The sequence below is a fragment of the Tursiops truncatus genome, chromosome 5 (assembly GCF_011762595.2).
Source record: "Tursiops truncatus isolate mTurTru1 chromosome 5, mTurTru1.mat.Y, whole genome shotgun sequence".
NCBI classification, from domain to species: Eukaryota; Metazoa; Chordata; class Mammalia; order Artiodactyla; family Delphinidae; genus Tursiops; species Tursiops truncatus.
In genome coordinates this window covers 101,850,832-101,861,407 of record NC_047038.1, presented here as the reverse complement: position 1 = coordinate 101,861,407, position 10,576 = coordinate 101,850,832, and the positions used below count along the sequence as shown (strand labels likewise).

The window sequence follows — 10,576 nt, the reverse complement described above, 5'->3', positions numbered from 1 at the left end:
TTTATTGAGGCTGGGGCTTGACGCAGGGCCGCCCGCAGCTCCCGGCGCGAGCAGGAAGGAGAGGCGGAACCGCGGCGTGTGCGCGGCCATGGGCGACTAGATGGGCGCGCGCTCTGCCCTCGATCCCCAGGGGACCGCGACCCTCCCGGACCCCAGAGCGTCGGTAACCGGGCGTCGGCGGACTCTCCCAAGGACCCGTCTCGCGAGGCCCGGGCGGAGTGGACGCGCCCGCCGCATGTGTGGTGCGGCTGGGAGGGGCGGTGGTTTGAGGCGCGGGCGGCGAGGGCCTGCCCTTACCTTCTTTTCTCTCTCCCCTCACCTCTCCTCCCCTTCCCCCTCCTTTCCCCATCCCCTTAATTCCCCCGCTCCCGGCTCCGGGCCCTGCAGGCCGCGGGTTCCTCCAGGTGTCTCCGCGTCCGGCGAGGGGGAGACTCATCCCGAAGTGTGCGCTGGAAGGGAAGTGGGAGTGGTGCTTGAAGTGGGCCACGTTTTAAGTTCAGAGGTTTTTTTTGGTTTTAAGTTCAGATTTATTTATTTATTTTATTTTATTTTGCGGTACGCGGGCCTCTCACTGCTGTGGCCTCTGCCGTTGCGGAGCACAGGCTCCGGACGCGCAGGCTCAGCGGCCATGGCTCACAGGCCCAGCCGCTCCGCGGCACGTGGGATCTTCCCGGACGGGGGCACTGAACCCGTGTCCCCTGAATCGGCAGGCAGATTCTCAACCACTGCGCCACCGGGGAAGCCCCTAAGTTCACGTTTTTGAAAAAGGAAAAACCTGGGAAGGTTTGTATCCTTTAAAGGGCTCGGGCGGAGGACGGGAAGTTCCTGTGTCCGCAGAGCTATTTGTCGCTTACCATTGCCACAGTCAGACACCTTTTGGTGATGAGGTATTTGAGCCAATTTGGTAGACTTAGGCAATGACAGTATACCGGGCCTGAATGCCGATGCTGTTCACCTGGCATCTTCTCCTTACATGGGAAGACATGATAAAGTGAGTTCCTGGAAAATAAAAGAGAACACAGTTCTACATTAGGAATTCAGTTCAGTGAACGTTGATTAGGGACGTTCTTACATTCAGAAAATATTTTTCTGAATCTTTTTTATTATTTGGATATTAAAAATATTCAAGTGAATATTTTATTTTAATATTAATTAGTTGCATTGCAATCATTTCAGACAAAGTGAACAGAATATCTGAGTCATTACATCAGACAATTAGGAAATTGGACTGTAATAATTCACCATGGCTTATGGCTTGCCAAGAAAGAACGCAGTGGAAACCATTTTGAGGTGCAATTGTTATAAAGTGTAAGTATATTTATGCTGGTAAGCGTTGATTTGGGCTGGGGAGTGTCCTTGTTAAAATAAAAGTATTGGACACCCTTACGTTCCCCATGAGATACCGGACTATATGAGGCATTCTCAGGTGTCTGGGTACTGATATTTTTAAAAGGAAAATGCTTTTGTAAGGATTTATAAATTTTCTTACTTGGTATTTACAACAAAACAACACTGTGAAATGAGGAAACTGAGGTTTGAAGAAGTGGTATGATCCAGGTCCCACAGTCATGTAGTAAGGAAGTGACAGGGTTAGAAGTCTGAGTCTTCTTTACTCCAAAGCAACATTTTCCAATGCAGACAACCACTTTAAAATCCCTCTTTAGATAGTGTAAATCTACCTAAAAACGCCTTGGTGTCAGATATATCTTAACAGAACACTTAATTAGCTGGTACAAAGAGTCAGTTTTGCATCCTGTACATTTTGTCAGGTGATGTGTGGACATCAAGAAGACCTGGGCTCAAAGCCTGGTCCTGCCACTGGCTCCCCATGCTGCCTTGAACAAATTACTTAACTTCTCTGTACCTTGGCTTCCCCATCTGTGAAATGGACATATCAATACCTACCTATATGGTGTGGAATACAAATGAGGTAATGTATGTAAGGTACTTGCATGTTGCCTGACATAATAGTAAACCCATAATAAACATGTGTTGCTACTCTGCTACTCTGTTAGCTTTTTTTAAATTTTTGGACTTGTTTTTTTAAACCTCTCTGCCACAATGTACGACATATTAGCGTGGTGAGTCAATTGAATTTTACTTTTTGACAGTGTTCTAAGAAGTAAATGGAGACACCCCACGGGGTTGTAAGACCAGAGATATGGGAAAACCAGAGAGAACTCATCATTGCATTCTATTTAGATTTGTTAGTTCAGTATGTATTTAGACATTGAACTATAGACAAATACCACTGTAGTCATTATTGTAAACATAATTTTTATAACGAAGATATTCCTGTATCTGGAGAATGATTTAAAGCACTGATTCTGTGGTTTTGGCTATATAGCATTTTATGTCACGAATAATATCTGCAAAACCAGTGTCTTCTCTATCACTCTCACAAGAAAGTATTTGATATTCTATTTATAAGAGCAGCTAAATTAAGAGGAATAGAATGGTAGTAGCAGTCTTTGGAGTTCACTAGCTCAGGTAGCTCCTCACCTTGGGCTTTTTTTGGTTAAGTATTTTTAGAAGATTATAAAAAAATACACTAAAAAACATTCAAACAGTATAGAAGCATTTGAAAGGAAGATAAAAATGTTACCTCTCAAAAAAAAAAATGTTACCTCTCACATCCGCATTGCCATCCCTGCCCTACCCACCCAATCCTGCTCAGGTAAAATGTTTTATGTATTTTTTAGAATTTCTGTCTGTTACATAAGATACACACACACATATGTATATACACACACATGTTTTTACACATGGGATTATATTGCTCCCTCCCCACCTATATGTTGTGTAGCCTAGTGGTTAAGAGCACAGATTCTACAGTCTGACTTTCTGGGTTGAAATTTCAAACCCAAGCCTTGTGACCTTGAGCAAGTTGGTCTCTGTTCTTGTTTCCTAATCTGTAAAATGAGCATAACAATAACATCTGCCTACTTCATAGGGTTACTCTGGTAATTAAATGTGTTTATATATGTATACTGATTAAAACAGTGTCTTGCATGTAGTAGGTGCTAGGTAAGCATTAGCTGTTTTTTTTTTCCTTTCTTTTTTTTTATGGCCACGCCATGTGGGTTGTGGGATCTTAGTTCCCTGACCAGGGATTGAATCCCGGCCCTCGGCAGTGAGAGAGTGGAGTCCTAACCAATGGACCGCCAGGGAATTCCCAGCATTAGCTGTTTTATTGCTCATCTTTCCAAATCAATATATAAGGATAAATCTCATTCTTTCATTACATGTATGTACTACAGTTTGTTTAACCAGGCTGCTCTTTGTTTTTTTTTTGGGAGGGGGGAGTATAATTGCTTTACAGTGCTGTGTTAGTTTCATCCACACAGGGAAGTGAATCAGCCATATGCATACACACATCCCCTCCCTCTTCTATCCCCTCTCATCCCACCCAGCTAGGCCATCACAGAGCACCAAGCTGTGCTATACAGCAGGTTCCCACTAGCTATCTATTTTACACACGGTAGTGTATTTATGTCAAACCTAATCTCCCAATTCATCCCACCCTCCCCTTCCCCCACTGTGTCCACAATTCCGTTCTCTACGTCTGCCTTTCTATACCTGCCCTGCAAATAGGTTCATCTTTACCATTTTTCTAGATTCCACATATATGCATTAATATACGATATTTGTTTTTCTCTTTCTGACTTAATTCACTCTGTATGCAGACTCTAGGTCCGTCCACATCTCTACAAATGACTCAATTTCATTTCTTTTTATGGCTGAGTAATATTCCATTATATATACCTACCACCTCTTCTTTATCCATTCATCTGTCAATGGACATTTAGGTTGTTTCCATGTCCTGGCTATTGTAAATAGTGCTACAATGAACATTGGAGTACATGTGTCTTTTTGAATTATGGTTTTCTCAGGATATATGCCCAGTAGTGGGATTGCTGGGCCATATGTTAGTTCTATTTTTAGTTTTTTAAGGAATCTCCATACTGTTATCACAGTGGCTTTTATCAATTTACATTCCCACCAACAGTGCAAGAGGGTTCCCTTTTCTCCACACCCTCTCCAGCATTTGTTGTTTGTAGATTTTTTGATGTTGCCCATTCTGACCGGTGTGAGGTGATACCTCATTGTAGTTTTGATTTTCGTTTCTCTAATAATTAGTGCTGTTGAGCATCTTTTCATGTGACTCTTGGCCATCTGTATGTCGTCTTTGGAGAAATGTCTATTTAGGTCTTCCACCCATTTTTTGATTGGGTTGTTTTTTTGATATTGAACTGCATGAGCTGTTTGTATATTTTGGAGATTAATATTTTGTCTGTTGCTTCATTTGCAAATATTTTCTCCCATTCTGTGGGTTGTCTTTTCATCTTGTTTATGGTTTCCTTTGCTGTGCAAAAGCTTTTAAGTTTAATTAGGTCCCATTCGCTTATTTTTCTTTTTATTTTCATTACTAGGAGGTGGGTCATAAAAGATCTTGCTGTGATTTATGTCAGAGTGTTTTTCCTGTATTTTCCTCTAAGAGTTTTATAGTGTTTGGTGTTACATTGAGGTCTTTAATCCATTTTGAGTTTATTTTTGTGTATGGGGTTAGGTAGTGTTCTAATTTCATTCTTTTACATGTAGTTGTCCAGTTTTCCCAGCACCACTTATTGAAGAGGCTGTCTTGTCTCCGTTGTATATTCTTGAACCAGGCTCTTCTTGATAGATATTAAGGTTATTTTGTGGAGTTTTTTTTGGGGACAAACAATGCTTCAATGAGCATTCTTGTAAATACATCTTTGTGTATTTGTTCAAGTGCATTTATAATAATTATAGACTTCAAGTCACTCCTTAAAAGTTAGATGATAAAGTAAGAATTAAGCTGGAGGAGGAAAACAGATGGCGTGTGTGTTATACACTCACTTCCCCTACTTGTACCAAAGCAGGTCTTTCATCTTTCCTCATGCATATGAACTCACGTTGACTGTAGATGAGAAACATAGCTGATATTTTAAAGTTCCAAATTAGGATACATAAAACAATCCATTAAAATTTCATTGTGATTATTTTTAAATATTGTAGTTTGGGGTTTCATTCCCTTTTCCAGTTTTCTAAGGATTCTCTTGGTACTAGTGCTTCTATATACACCTAGGTTACATCCCAGCTCTGGTTCTCTGTTAACTTCTGAGTCTTTGTTTTCCTTTTCTACCTCCATGGTAGTTGTAAAGATTAAAGTCAGATCACACACTCAAAGCCTTAGTGTGTGCCAAGCTCTCTGCTCAACGTGTGAGTATTCCCTTTGTTCCTTCCCTGATGTAATCATATTTTTGATCAGCCAAAAAAGACTTGGAGCTTAGTTTTCTTTTTTCTTTTTTTAAAAAATTAATTAATTTTTGGCTGTGTTGGGTCTTCGTTGCTGCGCACAGGCTTTCACTAGTTGCGGCAAGCAGGGGCTACTTTTTGCTGCGGTGCACGGGCTTCTCATTGCAGTGGCTTCTCTTTGTTGTGGAACATGGGCTCTAGGAACATGGGCTTCAGTAGTTGTGGCTTGCGGGCTCTAGAGCGCAGACTCAGTAGTTGTGGCACTCGGGCTTAGTTGCTCCGCAGCATGTGGGTTCTTCCCGGATGAGGGCTCGAACCCATGTCCCCTACATTGGCAGGCGGATTCTTAACCACTGTGCCACCAGGGAAGTCCCAAGCTTACAGTTTTTAACTACATCCTCTTTAAGGACATGTAAAGATTGGATTGACTCCAAAGAGGCTCTTTTTTGAGCAAAAATGTCTGTCATCATAATTTATGGTCATTTTCAGTATATCTCTACATTAGTTAATATAAGCCTCCTTCTCCTGGCTAGGTTTGTAACTCTGTAAAATCCTGAATACTCTCCTGTAAACCAAAATGTCTAGTGGAAAATAGAACTGAGAATTCAAATGTCTTCTCTATATCCTGCAGTAGATGTCTATAAATATTTATTGAATGAATTTTTCCCCTAGACAGGAACCGTGGGAACTTGCATTATTCACAAAGACCTGGTACACAAACCTAGCCAACATCAAGTTGCCTTTCTTGGAAGAAATTGCATTTGGTAGTTCTATACACCTCAAAAAATGTAAAACCATTAAGGATGGTGTGCTCCCTTCAGCAGAATGTAAGTTCTGAAGGAACTACTTTATTATATTTTTTTATTTGAATTTTATTTACTTAATTATTTTTATACAGCAGGTTCTTATTAGTTATCTATTTTATACATATTAGTGTGTATATATCAATCCCAATCTCCCAGTTCATCCCATCACCACCTGCCCCCTCCCTCCGGGCTTTCCCCCCTTGGTGTCCCTATGTTTCTGTAGAAAGTATTTCAATAAATTGCAAACTCTGTGTGTTATTTTAATTATTAGACAAATGTTTAAATCTGATCATTCACACCCATACTCCCTATCTATGTAGCCCTGTCTTGTTTAGTATTCAAGAATGTGAATTTTTCTGTGTGCTAAATATTCAGTTTTGACTAAATTATGCCTGGTGAAAAATGTCAGTTGGATTGCATCATGTATTTTATTTTTCAGCCATCCAACTTGAAAGGGAGTATGAAATGAAGCGCTTGAATAACCTGAAATGTGAGGAAAATGTAGCGAAGGAAATTCAGTTTTCCCTAAGGGAAAGGCCAGTTGGTTTGAGAAGACCTCTCCCACCTAAGTGACAGTCATCTCACAGTTGAATCTGTACTCTGTGCTTTCTGCATCCAAAGAGGATGAAGGACTCTGACCTACCACTGTGTGAAGTTTGGTGCAGTCATCTGAATGCCCCCTGGTGGATGAGCCAGCTCCCGTGGGTTAGTTGACAGCTCTGAACAGATCTTCTGGGTCCCAGTCACATATTTGTACCTTTGTATCACAAGCAACAGTACTGTAAGTAAATGAAAATGTAGCTGGCATCGAGTCATTTGTGCTATTCATTTTGATTTTTGTAAAGTTGCACTAAGGAAAGAAGAAACTCCTTGTCAGAGGCGTCCCCCCACCAAGAGACATTATTTTGAAGAATATTTTGAATTTTCATCTTTGAGACTCCAAGGAGGTACCAAGGAAGGAGAGAGGGAAATTATTTATAAAATGATTAACTTTGAAAAATTTTGTTTAAGAAAAATTGTAGGTTTCATTTTAGTAACTCTCTAGTTTCCAGTTTTCAATGAAACATCATTTACTATTCTCATGTGGTACTTTATTTTTTTAAAACATCTTTATTGGAGTATAATTGCTTTACAACGTTGTGTTAGTTTCTGCTGTACAACAAAGTGAATCAGCTATATGTATACATATATCCCCATATCCCCTCCCTCTTGAGCCTCCCTCCCACCCTCCCTATCCCACCCCTCTAGGTGGTCACAAAGCACTGAGCTGATCTCCCTGTGTTATGCAGCAGCTTCCCACTAGCTGTGTATATATGTCAATGCTACTCTCTCATTATGTCCTAGCCTCCCCTCCGCCCTCTGTGTCCTCAAGTCTGTTTTCAACTCATGTGATACTTTAAAGTGGCAAGTAGAACTTACTTCATTTTTGTTCTTCTAAAAAACCGTCTTTTTTCCTTTTGCCTAATTTCATATTGTCTTTCTGGGATACCCTCTGGAGCATGTGGAACACACATACATGTGTGAAAATGATATGAAAATACAAAGACAGCATCTGTGAGGAAAACTCTTATTTGTACAGAGTGGTTGGAGAATGGGGAATTAACTGGAAAGAACTGGATTTGCATGAACAAATTTTCCTAGAATTAGAATCCAGTAAAGCACACTTGGATGTGAAAGTTATATTTAAGCACAATTTAGTGTTAGATGATCCAGTAGGCATTTTATGATCTTCTGGTATTTTAGCCTCATTATGAAAGGCATTATGGCATAGTATTTAAGAGTACATACTTTAGACCTGGCTGCCTTCTTCAGATCCCAGCTTGGCTGCTGCTAGTGGTGTGACCTGGGGTGAGTTACCTTATATCCTGAGCTTCAGTTATCTTACATCATATAAGATAAGGGTAATACTGGTACTACTTCGTAGAATTGTCATGATTAAATGAAAACTGCCTGGTACACAGTGAGAATTACTCTAGTGTTAGCTATTAGTGTGATCAACATTTCCTTTGTACTGCTGTAATCTTAGTATCGAAGATGTATGACATTGGGCTGACTCTGTTGACCTTTGTGGAGACCAGAAATCTTGAATTTTCAAAAATTTGGTTTTATGCTTGTCAATGTATATGTACTTGCCAGACTGTATGACCTGATTTTTTAAAATTTAATTTTTATTTTATATTGGAGTATAGTTGATTTACAATGTTGTGTTAGTTTCAGGTGTACAGCAAAGTGATTCAGTTATACATCTACATAGATCCATTTTTTTTCGGATTCCTTTCCCATGTAGGTTATTACAGAGTACTGAATAGAGTTTCCTGTGCTATACAGTAGGTTCTTATTAGTTATATATTTTATATATAGTAGTGTATATATGTCAATCCCAAACTCCCAATTTATCTCTCCCTCCCTTTCCCCTTGGTAACCATAAGTTTGTTTCTACATCTGTGACTCCATTTCTGTTTTGTAAATAGGTTCATTTGTACCATTTTTTTAGATTCCACATATAAGCGACATCATATGATAATTGTCTTTCTCTGTCTGACTTCACTTAGTGTGATAATCTCTAGGTCCATCCATGTTGTTGCAAGTGGCATTATTTCATTCCAGCCTGACATTTTAGTTCAAAATCTGGCCACTGTACCTGTGGCATATCCTGATCTTTCTGTTTATAAACGACAATCTATGATAATCAGCTTGTCACTTATGATAATCAGCTTGTCTTTCTCTTAAAAGAAGCATGGAAAATTTGTGTGAAAAAAGCCACTGTGTAACTCAGAAACATATGTATTGGTTTATGTCTGCTCTTAGGAGCCACCAGGGAACCTTAAGCATCTTACTTCTCACCTCAGAGCCTTACACCCCTAGTTAGAAACGTTAATTGGGGGTATGAGTTACATGCTTCCATCCTTCTTCAGAGCCATTGTGAAAATGGATAAAATATGTATCTGTTTGCAAAAAGCTTTCCAGAATTAAACATTTTAATATTCCTTAGGAAAAGGTGGGATTTGAGAAAACTTTAGTTTCCCATCATTCTCTTGGGAGAAAAATCTCTGCTTGCAGCTTTAAGATTCTTCTAATTGTGTTTTTAGGTATATATTTCTGAGCCTGCTTTAAACTGTACATATTTAAGTAAAATTACATCACAAAATATATGTAATATGTGTATGTACATCTCTCTCCTGAAATGACATAAGAAGAGGAACAGTTTCTTACTTATGTTTGTACTCTGGTGCCTTATCTTGATGCCTAACTCATGTAGCCCCTTAATAAACATTTATTGATCGTTGATTGAAAATTTCCATATGGTCAAAGTTTCATAATAGAAGGTACTTCATAGTTGTATTTACTTTGTGCAGTAGGACAATTTTTATGGAGAGGTAGCCATGGTGTCATTGAATATAGGCTCAAACAGTTCAAGACAAAGATACGAATGAACAAATATACAATTTTACATAAAATGTGTTAAAGTTATAAAAATTTGTTTTAAACTGTAACAATTTTATTTGCCTACTAAAATTTTGCTCCTTTACATCTCTGACCCCTTCCACTTTGTTATTGATGTCACAAGTTACATATTTTTATATTGTATACCCATTAGTATAGATTTATAGTTACTTTTTATGCTTTGTCTTTTAAATTCTTTACCAGCATTCAAAGAGCACCATCATTACAGTATCACAGTATTTTGTGTTTGTCTATATATTTACTTTCACCAGTGACATTTATACTTTCAGATGCTTTCACGTTACTATCTAGTGTCATTTTGTTTCAACTTGAAGGACTCCCTCTAGCATTTCTTGTAGGGCAGGTCTAGTGGTGATGGACTCCCTTAGTTCTGTTTATCTGGGAAAGTCTTAATTTCTCCTTAATTTTTTTTTTTTTTTTTTGTGGTACGCGGGCCTCTCACTGTTGTGGCCTCTCCCGTTGCGGAGCATAGGCTCCGGACACGCAGGCTCAGCGGCCGTGGCTCATGGGCCTAGCCGCTCCACGGCATGTGGTATCTTCCTGGACCAGGGCACGAACCGATGTTCCCTGCATCGGCAGGCGGACTCTCAACCACTGCGCCACCAGGGAAGCCCTGTCCTTAATTTTTTTAAATTTTTTTTTTTGCGGTACACGGGCCTCTCACTGTTGTGGTCTCTCCCATTTTGGAGCACAGGCTCCGGACGCGCAGGCTCAGCGGCTATGGCTCACGGGCCCAGCTGCTCTGCGGCATGTGGGATCTTCCCGGACTGGGGCACGAACCTGTGTCCCCTGCATCGGCAGGCAGACTTTCAACCACTGCGCCACCAGAGCAGCCCCCCCACCCCTCTCCTTAATTTTTTTTTTTTTTGCAGTATGCGGGCCTCTCACTGTTGTGGCCTCTCCCGTTGCGGAGCATAGGCTCCGGACGCGCAGGCCCAGCGGCCATGGCTCACGGGCCCAGCCGCTCCACAGCATGTGGGATCTTCCTGGACCGGGGCACGAACCCGCGTCCCCTGCATTGGCAG

At 40.4% G+C, this 10,576-nt stretch overlaps 1 protein-coding gene across 2 annotated transcripts; it reads left to right on the top strand.

Moving 5' to 3' along the window:
* Window positions 1-3: 3 nt before the first annotated feature.
* On the top strand, window positions 4-9,374 carry C5H4orf36 (chromosome 5 C4orf36 homolog). 2 transcript variants are annotated; one of them, XM_073805439.1, is made up of 4 exons: window positions 4-163; window positions 1,177-1,308; window positions 5,953-6,107; window positions 6,526-9,374. In XM_073805439.1, the coding sequence occupies exons 2-4, from the start codon at window positions 1,244-1,246 to the stop codon at window positions 6,657-6,659; spliced, it is 354 nt and encodes a 117-aa protein (XP_073661540.1). In that variant the 5' UTR covers window positions 4-163; window positions 1,177-1,243; the 3' UTR covers window positions 6,660-9,374. The 2 variants fall into 2 exon arrangements, with proteins under 2 accessions (XP_073661540.1, XP_019782327.1); XM_019926768.3 differs by having other exon boundaries at window positions 4-242.
* The last annotated feature ends 1,202 nt before the right edge of the window (window positions 9,375-10,576 follow it).